A 22,052-nucleotide genomic window follows, 5' to 3' on the forward strand; every position below is an offset into this window, starting at 1 on the left:
ATGTTGGTCATGCTGCTAAACTCATGTTTTCACGTCCTGAGTTGTCAGAACCAACCACCTCCTCGACCATCAGTCTCGAAAAGCTAGACCTTCGTATAGCCTACGGAGACTTCCCGGCTGAAAATGTATTCTGCATACGAATTGGCGTTCTGTCCGAGGGAGCTGGGTCTGTGCACAAATTCTTCCGGCCTCGTGTTTTATGTAGGCCAAGTAAGCCACACCTATTCTCGTGTCCAGACTCTACTTTGTCGGCTTGGCTCTCAGGTTGCCCTTGGGCGAAATTTCACGCCTTGAACGAGGCAGGAGAGATTTATTTCCAACATCAAATCGATATACCGATCTTGATATATAGTATTTAACGTATTCAAAAACCTCATTTGTAGTAGAGTCCACCTGGGTCCTCGCCTTGACAGTTCCGATGCATGGCCGCCAACTAGATCCGAGTGCAACTTTTCAAGCACCAAAAGAGGACCAACCAATCTTTGCCCTGGCCATTATATGCGGTCACGACAATGTAGGTCTCTTCTCATCCACGGGCCTCTCAGCAATTTAACAATCAAATTGAACGAATGTTGCTTATCCCATATTCTCCACCATCTTCGATTTCAACCCTTTCTGCTTGTGATTGAAATAGAACGATATTCCGGAAGTAAGGATCTTGAAACCGACCTCAGCAATCGAGACTTCCCATGATGAGCCCTAAATTGGTCAAAGCGTTAGATCCTGGGATCTCAGGTATCGAAAAATTCCTGCAAAATCAAAATGGGCAGAAATGGTGTTCAGTGGATAAGCAACAAAGAATAGCTCACCTGCAGCTTGCACAAGCTCTCGAAATTCAACACATCACTGCCTAATTGATTTTGAATTTCCTTGGCCTGGTCGGTGCAGCTCCAGCCCCAAAGATCATTGTCGCTTTTTCCAATCCTATACAATGCCGAAATGACAACCCAACCGACAATATGTACCAGGACGTAAAGAAGACTGAAGGCCGCGGCCTTGCGCTTCGATCGACAGCATAGCGCTATCAAGAACGCCAATGCTAAGAGAGAAGTCACAACCGAGGCCGCAGCGAGCATAAATGTCGGCCATAGCTTTGTCTCTTGAGGCCAGGGACCCCAAGGACGATCTTCGGTCGTGATGTCCTTCGTCTTGTAGAATCTGTAGGTGACATAGAACATAGCAGACTCCATGAAAATAGACAAAAGTCCCGATATAAAGTGCGAAAGAGCGGAGGCGATCTTGGTCCAGCGTCTGATCTTGCCGAATCGTTCGAGGAGAACTTCGTGCTTAGGGCTGGCTTTGGGATCGCATTGTTGCGCGGTGGGCGATGGTCCGAAGTAAGGAGTCGGAGGACAAAGTGGAACTCCCAAGTCCGAGTAGCCAGCTTGGGCATGTGACTTGTTGTTTCCGAAACCAGTGATGGATTGAGAAAGAAAGAATTTGAAGGGGTTTGGCGCCATCCTGCTGTTATCCGGATGACGGAGTGTAGAATGTAGGCCAAAGGGTGATCGAAAATCTTTAATCTCAGGAGCACACCTCGTTATATCAAGGGATAGGAGCAATGAACAGCCACAGCCAAGTACCGGGATTTCGAAGCAAAGACGACGGTCACATCAGCTCGATGGCTAAGCTCGACTTGAAAGTTTGCCACTTGGCTTGGAGTCGTGGTGGTCTTGAAAGGGGGGTTTTCCTGGGAATTCGGAAGACACCCAGGAAAGCTCCTCCTCCAATGTACTAGGCGAGCTCATTCAATTTACCACCGCCAGTCTCCTGTTTCACAGAGCAATCCAGACCAGGTAAAAGTTGCTGAAGAATGCAGTGGGCCCAGAATAGTATCGGATGGGTAAGCAGACAGATTTAAAGCCAAGGATCCTAAGCCTGAAGGCCACGGTATTGGCGTAGGGTCAAACTCAGGTAGCCTGAGTTATGAGTTGTTTTTAGTCGCAAAAGTTTTGACCAACCCGACTGAGGCTTTGATTAGTTCGAGAACATAAGGCGCAGTGCTGGGCATTATTCATTGCTGTCTGAAGAGGTGTGAGCTCCAAGAATCGTACACGAAGAGATCTGACAATATTGAGAAGGGAAAGAAGCTACCCAAGGATGAGGGAGTCCAGAAAGTGTCCACTCCATCATACGGACGCCACGGGCCCGCCAATGAAAGATGGCACAATCCGCAGATCAATGCCAGGACAGGAATCAAAGTGTGGAAGCTGAGAGCCAAGCGGCGAAGGAGGGGTCAAACGTGTAACAGCTTTTCTGATCTGGGTAAGAAAATAGCTGAAAGGAGCTGCCAATTGCAGAACAACGTGCCGCGAAATACGAGTTGGTAGCAGGACCCCACAGGATCTCGAGGCTGAAAGGCACTGCCAAGTACACTTTGACGACTTGGCATTCTGGCACTCCACATCTGTGCTGAAGCCCGTCCTTCCAGCGAAACTGATCTGAGCGTATATCAACATGGACATTACTTATGGTTTCGATAATGCTTTTGGAGGGTTTCGTCATGTCGTTTTAGAGCGCGAACTTTCTATTCCTAATCTGTGTTTGATCCTTCTTTAGGCAGGCAACAAACCAAGTAGCGTCCCATGCGGTTGACATCCAGGTTGAAAGGTCGAATACGAGCGGGCTGAGCTGAGGAAATTGTGCCACATAGAGGGTCTGGAAGGTCTGGAAGGAAGTGCATCAGACGAATATAGCCGTGGAGAAGACTCTGTAGAGAAATGGCTGGCGGCCCCTGCCTTCCATCGGTCAGATCATCCCCAACGTCGCAAGATATCCTCTATCGTGCATCAAGTTCTCAAGTCACCCGAACCTAAGTTTCAGACTTGCTTCCTCGTGAGCGTAGCAACATGGCAGCACCGTATAACAATGATGATATGCCTGATCCCCTTCGAAGAGCTCCATCTCCCGACGGCCGAGGATATAATGCTGCTGGCCCCAATCGGAGAGTGTCCTCCCCGTATCGGCAAGGCTCGTCAAACTCGTATTATGATCGGCATCCGGAAACCAATGGCCCCAACATAACCCTAGTGGGGGTGAGAAACCTTCATTAGCACGAGACAAGATGTCCCTGACAATGCCTAGACAACAACAGCATGACGGCGGGTCTCGTGATGAGAGTGAGAAAGACCATTTCCGAGTCCTCGATGGGGAATCACTGGAGGATATGTCGGGAAACAAACCTGTCATGAATTCCTTAGAACGGTTGGAGGGACTATGTGTGGAAGACCAACAGGGTGTTTTCCGCTAGCGAACCCCCCTCCATACCATAACGGCCAAGTGTACAGCCCACCTATTGTTGATACAACCACAACGACGTCGACCTCCACCCAAGTTTATCCGGGGTTCTGGCAAGCGCCCCCACCAGTGTATCGAATTCCCTCACCGAAGCCGTGCGGGCATCAGCATAATTGTGGTTGCCACCCCTTCGGCAAATGATAAAGGGGTAGGGAGGGGCGTCCCATCTCCCATCTTCTCTCGTGCATTCCAGCGACTCTACCCAACTTTGATGTGTAGGCCTAACCTTTCTATCCTACCTGTTCAGTGACGGCTTCGCATCTACCACTATCGGTAGAGAGAAGAAGTTGGGGAAAGGAGGATCTTCCCGAGGCAGTATGGCCGTCCAAGCCTCTCAACCAGAGGCCAGTAGCCCAATATTCGGCCGAGCATTATCGACGACATCGTCAACAACTTGCTGAGAAGGGTACTGTGAAGAAACCACATGCAGACTTCACAAATGAAAATATTTGGGAGTGATGAAGAAATTCGGTAAGGGCGTGCACCATATGGGACATACCGAGGGGAGACATTGCTGATGGCACGACTAGTCATTGTTATTTTCTAGAAGACAGGGTTCGGTTCCTTGTACGCGCTACCAAAGAAGATATCATGACCTTCCTCAAGTGGATATTCCTATGTATTCTCGGACGAACATCAAGCTATGGATCCCCTACTACGGAGACAGTCTGCTTTACTGTCGTCCTACGGCGACAGAGAACTGCTTCCCGGGCAGCTACCTACCAGCGAGCTTCGCCAAGTTTGTCTTCCCATTCTATTTAAGAAGGAAGACATGGCTGCCATTAATCAACCTGCAACACTTTCTCCCAATCCTGGTTTCCACACCACTCTTTCACAGACGCCAGCTGCACCAGCACTCCTAGATCAGCCGGCTGCACAACGCTCTTATCGACCTTCCCTCCATCGTACCCAAACTCAACACAAAATCCCATCATATCCACATGATCCTTTTCAAGATCGGGGTCTCCCATATCGAAACTTGGGTTGCGGTCAACAAACTTGATACCCTTCCCTAACACCTCAGCCAAAAGCTTGGCAAAGTCTCGGAAACTGAGCCACTCATTGACGCCAATGAGCTTCTTGCCTGGTGCAACGCGGAGTAGGGCATGTACGAGGGCACCAGTATCAGCGACGGCAGAGTACATAGGCAGAGGCTTCGTAGTTAGGGGCTCTGCGACAGACAAGACGAGAGTGTCTTGGCCCTTGTTCTGATAACGAATTAGTACGAAGACCTAGCATAGTCTTGGAGGGGTAAAAAAAGGAAGTGAAGTCATGTAACTAGATGTTTTAAAGACATACCAATTTTGGCCGAAGTAGAGCGCCTGTGGGCCTAAAGTAATTTTCCAGATAATATCCCGCATAGAGTACGCTCGTCTTCTCCCAAAGCTTTGGATGGGCCGATCTGCCATACTCCTCAGCCATCGCTTTCCCATCAAAGTGGTACACATTGTATTTTCCTCCACTCAACTTGTTTGTGTTGGGCAAGCTAGAGAAACTAATCTTTCAAGCGTGCTAACTTTGGCAGCAGCGTCGAAAATGTTTCTGTTCTGCTGGGCTTCATTTTCCCTGCTGATAACTGTGATGCTCTAGCCAGATGCAGAAGCTCTCTCACGCAGCAAGGTATTGGCGAAACTTTGCCAGAAATCTGTGGCGCTAAAGATGACAGATGCACCCTCGAAAGCAGCGTCGAGTGAGGAAGGATGATCAAAGTCGCCCGCTACTACCTCAACTCCAAGTGACGCTAGGAAAATGGATTTAGAGGACGATCGATCTCGAGTGACTCCACGAAGTGTGTATGGAGAAGGCGACTGTGAGAGAAAGTATGACAGTACTGACCCTCCTTGGTTGCCTGTGGCACCAAGAACGACGAGAAGAGGCTTTTTCGAAGACATAGTGGTGATTTGTAAGAAGGAGTCTGATAGCAGTGAAGATATGAGAGTTTGTGAGTGAGGGCTGGCTCGATTTATAACAAAGTCTCTTGAATATGACGGACGAATATCGCATTCCAAGTTGACCGGTTCGACCAATCAGATGGGGTTTGATCCCATTGAGGCCCAATTCAGCCTAGTTCCCACAGGGTTGAAGTTCTTGAATTCGTGGAGGGAGTTGAGCCGCTCCCCCACCTCACCACTCGTTCTAGCTCGGGCTGCGGCAATCCAAACCTGTGGCGACTCCGCCATCCACAGGCCCGCGCGCCTGTCAAATGGAAGGGACTCCACGAATAACCAATCGGAGCAAACATGCTTGAAGCTGGACAGAGCCAAAAAGAGTGCATATGACATGATAATGGTCCGCCGAACGCTTTCTCCAAAGAGACTGATTTCGAGGCATCCTGGTCTGGACAGATGCCAACAAAGTTTGAGTCCATTCAGATACAACCTTGAGAAATTTCTCTGCACTTGTCGGTTCGGCTTGGTCAGAGAAGAACGTCGCAAGGTAAACGAGAAGAGCTTGAAGGGCTGTGAGGGCTTCTTCGACAGGCACTGTCTTGACATCGATTTGAATTAGGCGCTTCAAGCTTCCATAGCTCACACCACCTTTCCCCGTCTCTCCAAAGGCGGCAAAGTGGTCGTAATTGGTATGCAGTTGTAACTTTGGATGTATGAACACTGCAGGCTTTCCCGCCCTGACAAGTTCTGGGACTGACTGATAACCGAAGCGAATAACTTCTAAAGCCTCTTGATGTCCGCGTCTACAAATCGCTGGATCGACGTGGGAAGCGCGGAATTTGAGGGTCTTTATGATACAGTACCCAGGGGAATCACAACTTGATGGGTTAAACAATAATTTAGGAAATTCCATATGCCGTCCAATCGGTGCGTTCAGAGGTATATGCACTCAAGGCCCTTCTGAGCACAGCGGGTGCATTTTGGCAATTGGACAACACATTTCCGTTTAGAGGCGGTGCAGTTGTGGCAGGCCTTGCGAAGGGACGTCATATTGAATTAGGTGTAGAGGTAGGTAGAGCATCATAAGAAGACTTGAGGCTGATAGAGCACTGTACAAGACAGGAGGTAGGATCTCTCCAGATGGCAGTCTATGTTTAGTCCGCCAAGCGATCCGTGGACTCGCATAGTTGAAAGCCTCATTCGGTTTCAGATCCCGCAGGTGCTGGGAAAACTCTGCGGGTTGTCAGGTACCTTTACATCATTGGTTGTACCTTTCCATCTACTATGCCAAATAGAGCTTAATTAAAGTCGCTGCTGTACGGGGGTTGCTGTGGGTGGTCGCTCTCCCAAGATGGTTCTTACAGATGTCAAAAGCGGCGGCGCGCCCAGGCCTGCGACCATACCCGAAAGGGGAGGGCCGCCTGGAGGCGGCCAAAAACTTCCCACCTCTGTGGTCTCAGCTAATTCCTATACAGTGATCTACAATCTCGGACGTCGCTAGCCAGATTCAGCCTCGAGACCAGCTAATACTTCCGGTCAACCCAGACGCCGTAACAGAATCAACATGTGACGACCTCAGCGTCTCCCCTCAACAGGCATGACATCAATGTTGTATTCTGTCAATTTGTGGCGACATCACGGGTTCAATTCAGTTCCGTGGTGGCGATCCATCGACTACCGTCGGAGCGCCAGGCACATCGAAATTTACTCTCACCGCCGTCAACGCGGATCAAGGCGCGACGATCAATGTAAGGAGACGTGGGAAGACCGTATAAGAGTAGCCCAAGCAGTATGTCCAGCTGGAACCGTCACAAGTATATGTGTAGGTGGAACAGGCGACCGGGATGGCGCCCCCTTTGTTTTGAGCGGAAACAATTGATTGTGATACGACACGTGAATGAGAGAAATCGGAAATGGGCTGGAAAAGCCTGCCAGCCTGTTGGTCACCACAATAAGTGAGAAAAGCCCCCTATGTCGCCAAAAGTGTATTGATTGTTCCTTGGTTTGAAGTGCCTTTGCATTCCTCGACATTGCACGAGAACGCACCGTGACAGGGTCAATCATCCGGTAAATGTTCCGAATGAGGATCTTTCTTGAAGGCACTCTTGTTTGATTCGCCGCATGATGGACAGTCAAGTTTCCGATCGCATGTAAATAGAGTTCACAAGCTCTTCATAACAACGCCTAAGCCGTCCTCCTCTCGCCGATAGCTTCATTCTCCGCGGTCTGCAACGTCGACAGCGAAGCATCTCGACAAATGAAGCCCCGTAGCTTGTAAGAATCGCATCGTTTGATCATTGTCGTGCCCAGATCTCATCGTCGAATCGACCCTCGAGAAAATATTGAAATCGCGTATTGCAATACCCTTCAGAACATATCAAAGCTGACAGAACCACTGTAGCCGCCCTGGAAAATACCCAAACCCTACCATGACTCTTCGCTGCCCAATTGAAAGCATTGGTTCCGAATTTTGCTTATTACGGTCGAAATGTCAACACATAAAATCTAACATCGGGGAGGAAGAAAATCCGTTCATCTATGTCAAACCCGACCCAAGGAGGCAAAACAAGTTTTCGCGCTTTGCTCTTTCGCTGGCACTCAGTGCCTTTTGAATACCAAAACTGTGTATCCAAGCAGTCGATAGGCAACGATAATGGCAAACAGAATCCCTATCCACTCACCGATCTTGTCATCAGACCAAGGATACTTGTAAGCCTCGAGGACAGCGGTTCCACGGATCTTGCCTTCGGATTCAAGATCACTAGCGTACATGCATTGGTATCCAGTCGCCAGCTTAGCACAATTGTAAGTGGTGCTCCGGAATTGGTTGATCATCATTCCCTGGAAGACGTAGGCCTGGTAATTGATGTAGTGGAAAACATCTGCGTGGTGGTTAACATTTTGTTCAAGGCGAGTTGGAGGAGGATCCACTTACATTTCCAGAATGGATTAAGAATTCCCATGGGCACAAGGAAACCATTGACGCACATCCACAATCCATTGGCAAATGCAGTGATCGCTAAAGCGACAACAAAGATGGGAGCAATGGATGACACCAGCACGACAAGGCCCTCAGCTGCCAGAAGATCTAAGAACAGCCATAAAACCCACATCCAGAATCCACCTGCTGTAGGGTTGAAATGACCCAGCCAATATGTGACGATGGAGAACATTAGTGAGATGATGAATAGCCAAGGAATACTGATAAGCGTATTGGCCACGGTAAACGGAAAGGGCCCATAGAGTCCATTGGCACGCTCTTTGCGGAACGTGTGTAGATCCTCAACAATCGAAGGAACATAGGCTACGGCCATGAAAGACATAAATGCCCCGCCAAAGAAAATCGCATTGGTGAATGGTTGGATAGAATTTTGATTGTAGGATAAGCGGAGCCAAACAGTGCCTGCGGATAGCCCCCGATTGGTTAGTTATTGCTGGGTAAAGAAAAGATGCAGTCAGACGGGCCCGCCCCCCTCTATTTTGTCTGACATTCACGAGAGTATACGTACCCATCATAATGGCCAGTCCAAAGTACATGACGACACGAGTTCCGTAAGCAATGAAATCACGGTATGATTTGATGTAGTTCCGGTGGAGGAGCACCCAAGAGACAGCTAGGGCGTTCTTGTGCGACATGCGACCGTTGCCGACCCGAAATGCGTTATCCGATCCCGACTGGGAAGCAATTGAGGCCCCAAGAGCCTGGCGTTCATCCGAGGAAGACCACGAGTCTTGAACATAGCGCAGTTGACCTTCTGCAACGGCTGCATTTTGGCTAAAGTCGCCATTGACCAAATCGAGGAGAAACTCTGCCGGGTTGATGTGTAAGAGAATCGGTCTGTCGATACGATCGAAGTATCTTGGAGTGTCCGAGATGGCTCCGAAATAACAGGTTTTCCCCTCAGACAACAGCATCAATTGGTCGAAGAGTTGGAAAGTCGTTGTCGAGGGTTGATGGATGGAGGCAATGACGATCAAATGATTTTCCTTGGCAACTTGCCGGATGTACCTCATCACTTCGAAGCTGGCAGCCGAATCAAGTCCGCTTGTTGGTTCATCGAGAAAGAGTACGCGTGGAGAGGCGACAAGTTGACTGGCGATACTGAGTCTGCGCTTTTGACCACCGCTAAGACCTTTTCGAAGGGGAGTTCCGATGATGGTGTCCGCCTGTCGCTGAAGACCAAATGACTCGACGAGTTCATCTACCCGTGCAATTCTTTCTTTTCTCGACATCTTTCCCGTAAGTGCGAGCCTCGCGGCAAAGTCAATTGTCTCGCGGAGTGTCAAGATACCAATCATGGCGTCCTCCTGCTCAACATAGGTAGATACTTGTCGGATGGTGTTCTCGTTGGTGACTTGCCCATTCAACATGATCCTCCCCTGAATCTCGCCTTTCATCGATGATGTACGGTGAGCAAGCACGTTCAGAAGTGTAGTTTTACCGCTTCCGCTGGGCCCCATGAGAGCGAGCACATTTCCCGCCTCGACGTATCCATAATTGGAACTGAGAATTTGCAAAGGTTTTTTCGTCTTCCGATCCTTCACGATGACTCCCACATCCGACCAGGAAAACCGGCTGACGGAACTGTTTGTCAAATGGTGTTTCAGTTCTTCTCCCTTCTCCACATCTTTCGTCACGTCCACCATGTGGTTGGAACCTTCCGAGGATTGGCTGAGCTCTTGGTTCGACGTCATATCCATATGTCCTATCGAGATTCAAGATGAGAGGGGGAGTACGAATGTATAGGAACAAGGGCCAATTCGATCGTGAATGGCGAATGTCGAACATTGGAAGAGTCCCAGAAAAACTTATATCTCTCTCCACGGCGTCTACCGAACGAAAAGGTCCCCGTGTTATTACACATGTTGGCGGACGAAGTCTCGGTGCACAAGTAACAAAGGGAGCAATTGGCCTTTGGTCGGTCCACCTAAAGAAAAAGCCATTTCGAGGGAAGCTAGGACTTGTCTACACCAGTCCCCCGGAAATCCACTAACAGCGCCGAGGGCTCTCTGGATCGCTCAGATTAGTCATTGACGTGGTGTATGTGGTCTGACAGTGAGCTGAGCAGAAATCGGCGTGGATTTCACTCGTCAGACCAAAATCTTTTTTATCGGGCTCCGGGTCACATCCAGATCGCCGAAGGGGCCTGGATCCTTGTCTCTCCACCCAAATCTCATTGCTAAATATCGCAAACTAAACGAGCCGTCAGGTTATCCATATCCCGAGGTCGCCTTACCTGCCGTATCGAGCCATGAATCCTGAGTCAGCTCTGGACCACTGGAAAATCTCGGAATAAACTGGAGCCTCGAAGCCTCGCCGCGCAGGGACGGCTTTGAGGGGGCGAGAAGGGCCCTTTCAAAAGCCAGACACTGCTAGTGCACGCCCAAAGTCGTATTATACCTCATACCCATCGTGCTTTTTATCTGGGCTCATTCCACTCGAACCCGGGTTGCTAACCCCATCAACATCAGATATTGTCGCTCGCTGAGCAAGCGAGGCTCACCTCACGATGTCGACAGCTGTTTCAAACAACTCCACCACTAGCACCACCGCGCCTCCTAAAGGCCGATCAAAGCCGCCAAGCTTACTTGCGTGTATCCCGTGTCGGAAAAGCCATCTCAAGTGCGACGGACAGAAGCCACTATGCAGCAGATGCGCAGATAGAAACGGGGAATGTTTTTGGATTGAATCCCGAAGAGGCTACAGAGAGTTCCGCAAGCCCCAGTCTACCACCACCGATGAGAAACGTGAGAGGCCATCGAAAAATGATGCCATTTTCAACGAATCGCAATCCCCCCGGGGTCACACTGGAGACCAGAGTCTCGACGAGGCTGACCCGTCTAAAATCCGCGCCCTCACATACGAGGAACTCTTTCCAACCTTCGTAAGTGTGCCGCTCGTTGAAGACAGCCAGCCAGCACAGAGCCAGAAGGAAATGCATAGTCCTAGCAATCGCAGTGATTCCACCATGTCGATCGCTCGAGAACTCGATTCGGCCGTGGTGAGCAAGACGGACATCGAGTCTACCGACTTGATAGAACTCTTTTATAGGCATTTCTACCATGCCCACCCATTTGTTGTACCTCGAAAGATGTACCTTCAAAATCCCGCTTCCTTACCGACCCATCTACGAGTCGTTATCCGGTATCTCGCGAGCCATTATCTTCCCCAGGCCAACCACGCCGCTCTCGAGAAGGCCGCCAATGTCATCTTCTCAGACGAGGTGCCTGACGATGGCTACAAAGTACAAGGACAGCTGCTTTTCGCCATGGTCCGCTACGCCCGGTTCGATCAAGAAGAGGGGGCTATAGCCCTTGACAAAGCCATCGAACTCGCAATCCGAATTGGCCTGAATCGAAACAGCTATGCCCTTCAGTATGGTCAAGGCGATGCCACTCTGCAAGAATCATGGCGACGGACCTGGTGGACGTTGATGATTGTAGAAGGCCTGGTAACTGTCATCGGCGGACAGTCACAGCCATACAGACTCTACTCGACGTTTACCGACGTTGCTCTTCCCGGCCACGATGAGGACTACGACGAACTGCGTGCTTCACCCTTTCCTCGCAGCGTGGCAGACCTCCGCAACCGGACGTTTTCCGAAGATACCTTCAACTACTCGTCCTTCGCATACGGCGTTGAAGCAGCGTACATTCTCGGTTCCGTCCTGGCCTTGGGTCCGGACACGTTCGCCGTGACAGATCCACAAGTCGAAGCCATCGACACAAGCATTTCCAATTTTCTGCTTTCCCTCCCTCTTGACAAGCGCGAGATAATGCGTCATGACGGAACCGTGGATGAATGTCTGCTCGTTGCACACCTGGTTATCAACTGGGCGGCCATCGGTCTGCACCGACCACGATCCACATTGACATTCATTAGAAACCACTATCGCACAACGTGTACGAGGGCGGAAGCCGCAGGGCTCCCCGCTCTCACCTACGCATCACACACCGCCAAGGCGCTCAGGGCAGCGAACGCCATCACCGATTTGGCTTCCGTCCGACGACACGTCGCAAACTGCACACCCGTGTTGATGTGCGGGATCACGACGGCGGCAACGGTGCATCTGCCTGCATATGCGATTGTTGACCGCCCGGACCAAGCAACAGCAATAAAAGAACGATTACAACTAGGCATTTCGGCCCTGGCGTCTTTTGGTGAGATATGGCCTCGCGCAAGTATCGCCAAAGGACAAGTTGCCAAGTTTGCACGCGAAGTCCTCATGAAACCCAATGTATGCGTCGACAGTACGGGTCCGGGTATGATGCCGAAAATCTCGACCGAGCCAATGCCCCAATTGGAGTACGAGGTACCTTTCAACAATGATGTATGGATGGAGAACCTGATCCAGGCCGAGCAGGATGTCGATGAGCCAACGGTGTGCGGTGCCTTTGGCGACTTTGTCGTGCCCCAGGTGCCGGGTGCCTGACCTGGGATGAGAATTAATTCTCCATAATGACGTGAGGTAATGAAACGGGAGTTTTTGCTTTTCTTTCCTTCACCTTGATGTTCTGTTTTACTGTATTCAATATTCCATTTCCACTCCTCTCCATTCCAACCCAGTGGGGAGAGAAAGGGCCAGAGGGTTTCAGGCGTTGCCTAAGAAAATTCAGCGAGGTGTGTGACATAGTCGCGGGCATATGAAGGATATGAATCCATCGAGGAAAACGCAGTTAATGTGTATGACAAGTCCAAAAAACCCTGATTATATGGGGAATTCGATGGGTCCTAGGATTTGGGCCATGTATTCATGTTATCACAATCCTCTCCTCGTAGGAGAATAGGTGTTCAACTTCCTCCAAAAAGCCGTTTCCCTTTCCTTTCCGCTTCCGTCCGCGGCCATAAGGATTCTGGAATACGATGGGGTGATTATCCTTAATCTTTCTTTGTGAGACATATGATCCTTCCTATCGCAACTTTGCTCATGATTTCAAGAGAGGAGCTCCCATCGAGCTGTATGATCCTGGTATGATCGCATAGCATGGTGCGCTAGGTACTCGGACGTGCATAGGTATATCCGGATTCCTAAAGATTGCCGTATGAATTGAGGAATGAAGTTCAAAATTCTCAACAGTCAATTCTTTACCACACCACAAATATGGATTCTTCAGTCTATGTCCTGTCCTTAAGCATTTGACCTACACACGCGGGTCCTTCGCGCCGAAAGTCCGTTGCTTCTCGCTAAACTCATTCATTATTAGATTCTCGCTCAAATAAAAATAGTGCATTTATCTGGTAATATTGTACCGTGCTCGCAAAGCTCTCGCAAATCACTCAACATCAGGAGCCAACCGTTCTCTCCGAATCCTCTTGGTTGCAGCCTTCTTGCATGTTCCACAATAAACGATTCCACAGAGGCGGCATTCGAACGAGCACGTCGCCTTGGTGGCGTTCTCCTTCCGTGATGTGCCAGAAACCATTACCGGAGCTGTAGAAGGACCAGCAACGTTTCCTTTCTCCTTACTTTCCTCTTCAGTCTTAGTCTCCCATACCATGACCTTCTTAAAGCAAGCCATACACTCCACTTCGAGATCTTGATCCTTTACGACATTGACCCCGATAAGCCAACGCTCTGGGATATATTGCCTTTCAAAATCACGAAAGACATGTCTGCAGCCCCACGAGTCCCACGCTTCGTCAACTGGCTCATCTCCAAAATCCAGCGACTGACCTTCCCAATCGAAATCATCAGGATCATCCAAATTCTCGGGTTGGGTGGGACCAGGTTCCGGTTCCGTGGTCTCTGTTGCCGGAGCCTCTGAGGTAGTTGATTGAGTTGTTTCGTTGCCTTCGATGGGTGGCCGAGGATCGTCTGCTTCGGTGGAAGGAATTATGCTTTGGGCCTCGGGCTGGACAGGCTGCTCAGCGACTTCAGTATTGGATATTGGTGCTGGCAGAGTAACAATATCAGCTGGCGCGGTGTTGTTCTCCACTGCCGGTCTTTCCTCGACTACCACCGCTTCAGCTGTTTCTGTGGCCGCAGATAGCCTCTGGGCCGAGTCGTCCAGCTCTTCGTCAGAATCAGAATCCACTTCTTCTCTCCCCGAAGTTTGACCGTCATCCCTTGCGGTACGACATGGCTTCTGGTAGCACGCATTTATGGGCCGTTGACAATCCCAACACCAATGAGCGCCACATTGACATCTGACGTGAGGACATCCAAACATTTTCATCACTCCAGTTCCACACTTAGGACAAGTCTTATAGTGAAAAGTTTCGAGAATGAACTGTCGAGGCTCGTCCTTGGCACAGATGTGTTCACCGACGGCAGGCTGTTTGCACTTTGTGCAGATGACCGTATTGCAAACACGGCAAGGAACCTGTACGTCGCCAGATTTGAATGTCCGAGGAGGAATAAAGGTGGAGCAGGTTGGTACCGGACAGTAAAGAGGATCGATGGTGTTAAACTCGTCGAATTTCATTTTATATTCTTCGATCTCGGCCTCGCGTAGCACACCCCGTGCAACTTGGTAGTGCATGATCGTAAAGCAACACATGACGGGCATGCGGTCAATATTTCTGAGGGCAATCTCGAATTCTTTCTTCAAGCAGTCAAGACACCGTGGCGATTTGCATCGCCGACAGGGCGTGGAATAGTTGGCGTCCAGCTCAATGAAGCAAATTTGGCATTGAAGCTTCTTAGGTGGCACGTCTGGCTTTGCCCGCTTCTGAGGTGGAGAAATGACCGGAGGAGGACGAGTAATTCGAGGTTCTGAATGGGAGAATTGAAGGTCGCCAAACTCGCCGTTATTGGCCTGGACGGCGTAGGATCGGTTTTGGATGGTAACGGTAGGATGGAGGTGAAGGGCCCTAGAGGCATCCGCAGCGGTGGTGAAATCAAAAACGTAGTCCTGATAAAGTTGACCTTCATGGCTGGCAAATGTTCGACCGACTCTAGGCCCGATGAATCCTTCTGCGCCGGAAAACGCCCGCCCATAGTCTCCAACCGAAGTGACGGAATCGAAGGGGATGTTGCGGACTACGAGTGAAGCCGAGCCTTGACCGGCCATAGCATTCGTGAGAAGAAGGTTGTTGCTTAGATCATTTGAGTTTCTTTCTGTTGTCGGTCTCGTATTATTGTCTGGCAGGGAGTTAATGTGATGTGGAGAGCGGAAGCCGAGGACGGAGGGACTGGTAGCGCGAAGCTGGGTAGATGGACGTCGACGGTGAAAGATCCGAGTGATGAGTGAACAAGCCATAAGTGGCAGTGTTGCAAGAAGATGGGGATATTGTGGACTTAAATCAGGCTGAGGCCATACAGGTAGTATTGGTCCTTTGATGCGGGCGGCCTACAGAGGTGGATATCTGGACAATTGACGCCTTATAATGGTTCGCAATGGTCGACATAGAAAAGCACACAGATAGATTCTGGCAAGGCTTTGAGTCATGCAGAATGTTTGTAGCTTCCCCAGCCGGTAGGCAGCAAACATACAAGTGGTACGGCGACATGATTGGCGGACTGCCCAGGCTTAATGAGGCTGTACCACCGGACATGGACTGGCGCCGGCTTCACCACCCAGCTGCCTGATGACAGAATCCATCAAAGAATCCCATGGCGGCCCTTCTCCGGAATCCTTCAGATGTGTCTTATTGGCTCAGCAGACACAAATCACGGGAGCTCTGACTCGATATGACTCCCAAATGGACTGAACATCCAGAACGTGAAGCTGCTCAGTAGGACTTCCCCAGCGCCGAGATTTAATTAGCCTTTCGTTGCTGACTGGCCAGACGCGTTCTCAATTCCCCGACGCGTGACCGACCGAAGTACTTTGTCACAGATCAAACGCATTGGACTTTGATCACAGCCTCTCATTCCCTCCACGGCCCACCATGCCACCGATCAAGAAACGTCGTTCTGATGCCATATCCCGTGAAGACTCTGAATCAGAGTCCGGCGGACAGCCACCCCAACCTCTACGTCGCCGACGACGTTCATCGTCCACCACCTCCTCTTCCTCATCTCATGCCCCATCAGCCTCCTCTCCCTCCCACTCCGATGGCCAAACTCGAGAGAACATTCTGACCAAAAAGCTAGTCCGGCTTGCCCTTTCTACCGAATACTCTCGCACTCCTCTTCGCCGAAGTGACATCTCTACGAAAATCTTCAAAGAGAACAATGGCTTTGGTGTGAGGTTCAGGACTGTTTTTGAAGGGGCGCAACGAGTACTGAAAGACACATTTGGCATGCAATTGGTTGAACTGCCTTCCAAGGAGAAAACTACCATAAGGGAGCGTCGGACCCAGGCCACCCAGACAAAAGCCGGCAGCAATACCTCGTCCAAGAGCTGGATTCTACTTTCAATATTACCACCCGAATTAAAAAACAACCCGCTGATAGCTCAGCCCCCAAAAGCACCCAATGTGGAACTGGAGGCATCATATACGGCCCTCTACACATTCATATTGTCCTTGATCTACCTCAACAATAATTCCCTCCCCGAGCAGAAGCTCGACCGATATCTTAAGCGTGTTAATGCCGACACATACACACCGTTGGGCAGCCTCGACAAACTGCTCCAACGCATGATGCGTGAAGGCTACATTGAGAAGCGACGGGACACGAGCAGTGGGGAAGAAGTCATTGAGTGGGTGCCTGGACCACGTGGGAAAGTCGAAGTGGGGGTCCGAGGAGTCACGGGCCTGGTTCGGAGTGTGTATGGGTATGGAGCTGTAGCCTTGACTAATGATCGAGGTGGAAATGACGGAGACGGTGAAGAAGGAAACAGCGGAGGGGGAAGAATTGTCAAGATTGAGGAGGATGAATTGAACGCGAAGCTGTCACGGAGCCTGGGTATCAGAATTAGCGGAGACAAGGTACAAGCTCACCAAGATGGCGAGGCCGAGGGCTCGGAGGACGAACTTGCAGACGGGCAGCCGGGACCTTCGAGGAAACAATCACAGGCCACGAGAGGTCGTGGAAGACGGACCGCACGAAATGATGATGATGACGGCGACGATGATTGATGAAGCGACCTAGCGATTGAATTTCAATCTAACAAACTACCCCGACACTGATGTAGCGCTGAACATGCCCTCCCATATGCGGGTCCAATGTAACGACCACTGAGTTCGATCACCCAATGTATAAATAACCTGTACCTGTGCCTGTACCTCTCGCGGATCGAAACCTGTCTTTACCTTTCTTGACTTCCATTCTACGCCTCTTCTCTTTGCGTTCCCACGTCACACCTTTCCTCTAAGCAACTGGTCTGCTGAAGTGGAAAAGAAAATGAGCACTGAATAGTCATGTATTATGGTAGATGGAGTTCTATCCCAGACCGTGCCATGCCATTATTCAATGCTACCTGCCTATCTCTCTATTTGAAAAGGTGCACTACAGACGGGGCTCTGAGGTGCTCAGGTATATAGTTCACCAGGACCTAGGTACCTTTCGAAGCAGTGCCAGCGACATAAACACCGCCCAATGCAAATGCACCACCACTGCCACAATGATATCAAGCAAAATAAGATGCCACGGTGAACAGGGGATAATTAGACAAGGACCAGCTGAGCCAGGAGGTGGTGGATTCAGATTAGGAATTTTTGGGTGATGTTGGAATGGTCAGCAGATCTCAGGCTCTTCCAGCGTGCTTCCTTGTCAAGGATCGTTGGTCAATGCTGTCGACTTTGGTGTACTCAGTCCAATTGGACGAAAGTATGCTGTACACCATGGTCCAGATGCGATCGTCGACAGTCGTGTCACACTCTGTCTGTACCTCGCCCCATCTCCCACACCTCTGCCATGTTAGGTTCAGCCCAATCTTTCCTCATTCTCACACAATTGTTAGATGGTGTTCTTCGTTTCTTTCAAACGGTGAGCAGAGACCACACCCACCCGACTCTGGAAGTGGGAGGGCAAAACACCGCCGATCCCTGTCCTTAACCAGGAGTTCAAGAGACGAGGTCAACCAAACGGCGAGAAACCACCTCGCCCACCTGCGGTGCTGAATCTGAACCCACCGTGCCCGCTCCCAGCACCACCCATACCGTTCATCATGTTGAACAACATCTCCGGATCAATCTGAACTCCTCCACCACCACCCATGCCGCCAAAGCCGCCCATTCCACCCGGGAAACCTCCCATGCTAATACCTGGCTCGGCGAGATCTGCCCCCGAATCATACATCTGTCGCTTCTGGGGATCGAGCAACGTTTCTTTGGCCTCTAGACAGTCCTTGAACTCCTCTTCCTTGGCCTTATCGCCTTGGGTCTTGTCCGGGTGAAGAAGAGCCGCTTTGCGTTTGTACGCACGCTCAATTTCCTTATCCCCGGCATCTTTGTCCACGCCCAAGATCTTGTAGTAATCTTTTCGCTTGGACTTCTTGAGCTCCAGCTCTGCGTTGCGCAACTCTTTGTTCAATTCCGAGTCGGACGGATTGTCCTCCACCATGGCTTTCCAGTCTTTGACGGCCTGCTCCCAATCGCCGGCCTCCCCTGTAGCTTTGGCGCGGGTCTTGCGGGCTTTGATGTATGTCGGATCAAGTTTCAGCGCGTGGTCGCAGTCGGCCTTGGCTTCATCATACTGTTTGACCTTGATACGGGACATGGCACGGTTCCCTAGAAGTTTGGCATTTGTGACTTTATTGGTTGGGTCAATGGTGAGAGCTTCCGCATAGGCGTTCACGGCGTCTGAATATTTGCCTCGCTTAAACATATCGTTGGCAGCCGTCCTTGCTCGGTCTAGTTTCTTCATCGTGCGCAGGGAATTTCGTGCGTCGGCATTATCGGGGTCCAGCGCAAGTGCTTGTCGGAAATAATCTTCGGCGCGTTCGTAGTCGCTCTTCCCTTGCCGTGGTTTCTCGTCTTTCAGGTAGAATGCTCGACCCGCCAGGACGATGGCTTCGGCGTCCATTGGATTCTCACGCATTAAGTTCTGAGCGATTCCCTGGACCTCTCCCAATGCATTTGTAGATCCCAGTTTCAGGTGGGCTTTTGCCCGCAGTATCTGCCATTGTCGGGGTGTGGGTGTCCCTGATCCCAATGTGGACTTGGCCTGTTCGATGCTCCAGAGCGCCATATTGCCATTTCCATCTTCTGAATTGATCTGTTTCTCTGCCATTTCTATCGACTGCAGGGCTTTTCGAGCCGCTGCCGTGTCTGTCGCCGAGGCATTAGGGATTTTCGCATATGTATCCAAGGCATCTTGCGGCCGGCCCAGAGAGGTGTAAATCCGTGCGAGACGATGTAGAATTTTGTCATTATTGGGGTCTAATCTGCTGGCCTGTAATGAATCACTGAGGGCTTGTGAATATTGATTGGCGGAAATGTACGCAGCGGCTCTATTCGACAAGTACGTCGGATTTGAAGGTTCTGCATCGACAGCTGAAAAGAATTGTCAGCCTCAGTTGCACCTGCGCCGTGTCTCTTGATACAAACCTTTTGTGTATTCCACAATCGCTCTCTCATAATCCTTGGTCTTGAAGAATTTGTTACCGGCGGCTTTGCACGCCTCCGGATCTGCTTTGGGCGCCGGGGGCACTCGGTGTGGAGGAGGGACAGGGTTTCGTTCATCGTGGCCGTCGGCGCCGTTTGTGGTATCATCTCGGGTTTGTTGTTCTGGAAACCCACCTGGAGCGTCTCTCGAGGGGGTGGCCGGTGGCGATGTTCCATTCGGGATGACAAACTCATTGTGTGTCTCGGGAGTGTCTCTGTCCATGGACATGGACTGTCTGCTAGCCTCAGCCTCTTGTCGGGCCATTTGAGCCTGGAGTTGGCGAAGCTGTTCGGGAGGGAGGTTTAGAGGGTGGGTGTCGGGATCGTGTTTCAACTTCTTCTTTTCCTTATCCTTGTCGTGTTTCTTGGGCGATTTTGACTTCCGCATGGATGTAGGAATTGCACCAGTCGCTGCAAGTGGTGAGTGGGGCTAGGGCACTTGCCAAAGCCCAAAGCCTGAACCTGGGTGATGGGAGCCAAAGCCAAATCCAAGGGCCAGAGCCGTCTCTGCGGCAGCAGCCTTTCTCCTTCTGCTGTCACTGTCAGCCTCAAATGAACGCAGGAGGCTCCGAAGGTATTCCTCCGTCAGAGGAACTGGAGTTGGAGCCGCCTGTCCCGATCTAAGCTTGTGACTGTTCGCCGAATAGCGGGAGAGGGAGCCCGTACCACGTGGAACGTGTTGGGCTCTTCAGTTTTGCTGGCCGTGCAGGGAGGTTGGTCTGGAGGATGTGCCGTGATTTAAGAATTTGTCTTCGTTCAGGTTGGATGAGTACGGTAACTGCCAACGATTCTGCTGGTGCTGCTGGAACGGGCTGTCGAAGAGGCTTAACATCGCTTGTCGAAATATCTAGAATTTTTTTAGTTTTTTTTTTTTTTTTTTTGGAGGGTCTCTGATTACCCTGCCCTTGCGCGGCGCCACTTTCACCACCACACTGTCGCGTACTGGCGTGGGCATAGGCATCCCCCATGGACATGGGCTGGCGAGGTTCTGTCCACTGAAGGTCCATGTCTCCCCCTGTAGCTGTTGCTTGGAGCCTTCCGCGCGCCCTACTGGTCTCCTTATGTCCCCGGAGGTCGATTCATCCACGAAGTCGTCGCGCAAATGATAGGTCAATGCTTACCTTCTTCTCTTGCACATAACTTTGGCTGGTCAACCACGAGAGCTAAATGTTACAGTGGACTTCATCACGATGCGGTGAGAGTCAGTGCAGGCGGGAGATCTGGTCCTCGGGGATGGCTCGGAAGAGTCACTGCTGCGATTGTGCCGGTACCTTTTTTCGCTTCAAGATCTACACGCAAAATTGAACGACATGAGCGATCCTTTTTTTCTTCCCTTGCTTATGACCATGAGCTTCAAACCCCTGGTAAGCGGATATAGATATCATGATAATGGCAAGACTATTAAAGATGTCAAATTGACGTATCCCCGAAGAGCACAATGCCTAGAAAAGATAACAAAACCATCGCTCACCCAGCATTACTCTTACATGTCCAACTACTCCCACTTGGCTCATTGCTGATGGAATATCCACTAGCATAAAAGACCCATGCCACAAGGTCCAGCGTCCATGGCAAACAACAACAGGTTGGCAATAGTCAAGCAGATCCTTCTCCAATTCTTTGCATCTGACCCCTGGTTGAGGAAGAGCCAGAAAATGCCCGAAATGTCGGGGTTGAAACACGAGGCAAACAAACCGGAAATCAAAGCTGGCAAGTCGTCGAAGTTTGGGATCGATTCGGCAATGATCCATGTAATCACCCACAATGTGGCTAGCCAGCTGCCCACAGCAGGAAATGTTCTCTTTGACATATGTTGTGTTCCTGTGGATAACCGCACATAAATGTAATGGTCAGTACCCAAGCTACTTTTCCAACAACCTAACTAGCCGAACCCACCCAGAGCAGGTTGGTCTCCATCAGAGACGTACACAACCATTGTGACAACGAAATACATACCAGTGTTGGTGATTTGCAGAGCGATTAAGGCTTTAGGAAAGACACTTGGATTCTTCACGTTCCAAACGAAACCAAAGAACGCCACGTGTCTAGCATTGGCAAAGACAGTGTTGGTCACACTGACAAACGTCGTAGCAAATGCGCCAGATTGCGTGGCTCGAAAGTGGCCACGTGAAGAGTCTCTACTACCAACACCTGCCATTGTGACGATGACGGCAGGAGTAATGCTGAGGAAGCTTGAACAAGACGGCCAGGACATCTTCAACATAGTTCGAGGAATATCGAACATCCAGGAGAGGATCGACTGTGGAATACGATAGAGCTCATGTCTTTGACCAACTTCGAGCCGCGATGATTCGTGCGATCGGCGTGGAGGAAGGTATGAGCTATTTAAAATTGAAGTGTGTGTCGTCGGCGGCTTTTCAGCCACCTGCCAATACTGGACAGGAGAGTTTATGGTTGTGATTTTGCAA

General features: G+C 50.5%; 9 protein-coding genes across 9 annotated transcripts; 2 read left to right on the forward strand and 7 right to left on the reverse strand.

The window, feature by feature from the left end:
- Positions 1–576: 576 nt before the first annotated feature.
- Z518_04256 (uncharacterized protein) lies at positions 577–1,460 on the reverse strand (the record flags this gene model as incomplete). Its single annotated transcript, XM_013417963.1, has 2 exons — positions 577–699; positions 810–1,460. 2 exons carry the CDS (start codon positions 1,458–1,460, stop codon positions 577–579), a joined length of 774 nt encoding a protein of 257 aa, XP_013273417.1.
- Positions 1,461–4,079: 2,619 nt separating this feature from the next.
- Z518_04257 (uncharacterized protein) lies at positions 4,080–4,719 on the reverse strand (the record flags this gene model as incomplete). Its single annotated transcript, XM_013417964.1, has 2 exons — positions 4,080–4,505; positions 4,597–4,719. The coding sequence occupies 2 exons, from the start codon at positions 4,717–4,719 to the stop codon at positions 4,080–4,082; spliced, it is 549 nt and encodes a 182-aa protein (XP_013273418.1).
- A 3,065-nt stretch (positions 4,720–7,784) lies between these two features.
- Positions 7,785–9,881, reverse strand: Z518_04258 (uncharacterized protein; the record flags this gene model as incomplete). The annotated part of the gene is made up of 3 exons (XM_013417965.1): positions 7,785–8,068; positions 8,122–8,589; positions 8,696–9,881. The coding sequence occupies 3 exons, from the start codon at positions 9,879–9,881 to the stop codon at positions 7,785–7,787; spliced, it is 1,938 nt and encodes a 645-aa protein (XP_013273419.1).
- Positions 9,882–10,696: 815 nt separating this feature from the next.
- Z518_04259 (uncharacterized protein) lies at positions 10,697–12,619 on the forward strand (the record flags this gene model as incomplete). The annotated part of the gene is made up of 1 exon (XM_013417966.1): positions 10,697–12,619. One exon carries the CDS (start codon positions 10,697–10,699, stop codon positions 12,617–12,619), a length of 1,923 nt encoding a protein of 640 aa, XP_013273420.1.
- Positions 12,620–13,460: 841 nt separating this feature from the next.
- Positions 13,461–15,200, reverse strand: Z518_04260 (uncharacterized protein; the record flags this gene model as incomplete). Its single annotated transcript, XM_013417967.1, has 1 exon — positions 13,461–15,200. The coding sequence occupies one exon, from the start codon at positions 15,198–15,200 to the stop codon at positions 13,461–13,463; it is 1,740 nt and encodes a 579-aa protein (XP_013273421.1).
- An 820-nt stretch (positions 15,201–16,020) lies between these two features.
- Z518_04261 (uncharacterized protein) lies at positions 16,021–17,154 on the forward strand (the record flags this gene model as incomplete). The annotated part of the gene is made up of 1 exon (XM_013417968.1): positions 16,021–17,154. The coding sequence occupies one exon, from the start codon at positions 16,021–16,023 to the stop codon at positions 17,152–17,154; it is 1,134 nt and encodes a 377-aa protein (XP_013273422.1).
- Positions 17,155–18,094: 940 nt separating this feature from the next.
- Z518_04262 (uncharacterized protein) lies at positions 18,095–20,011 on the reverse strand (the record flags this gene model as incomplete). Its single annotated transcript, XM_013417969.1, has 2 exons — positions 18,095–19,512; positions 19,567–20,011. 2 exons carry the CDS (start codon positions 20,009–20,011, stop codon positions 18,095–18,097), a joined length of 1,863 nt encoding a protein of 620 aa, XP_013273423.1.
- A 232-nt stretch (positions 20,012–20,243) lies between these two features.
- Z518_04263 (uncharacterized protein) lies at positions 20,244–20,597 on the reverse strand (the record flags this gene model as incomplete). The annotated part of the gene is made up of 2 exons (XM_013417970.1): positions 20,244–20,470; positions 20,522–20,597. The coding sequence occupies 2 exons, from the start codon at positions 20,595–20,597 to the stop codon at positions 20,244–20,246; spliced, it is 303 nt and encodes a 100-aa protein (XP_013273424.1).
- Positions 20,598–21,154: 557 nt separating this feature from the next.
- On the reverse strand, positions 21,155–21,781 carry Z518_04264 (uncharacterized protein; the record flags this gene model as incomplete). The annotated part of the gene is made up of 2 exons (XM_013417971.1): positions 21,155–21,444; positions 21,520–21,781. 2 exons carry the CDS (start codon positions 21,779–21,781, stop codon positions 21,155–21,157), a joined length of 552 nt encoding a protein of 183 aa, XP_013273425.1.
- Between the last annotated feature and the right edge of the window lie 271 nt (positions 21,782–22,052).

The sequence above is a fragment of the Rhinocladiella mackenziei genome (genome assembly GCF_000835555.1).
Source record: "Rhinocladiella mackenziei CBS 650.93 unplaced genomic scaffold supercont1.3, whole genome shotgun sequence".
Taxonomy (NCBI): Eukaryota; Fungi; Ascomycota; class Eurotiomycetes; order Chaetothyriales; family Herpotrichiellaceae; genus Rhinocladiella; species Rhinocladiella mackenziei.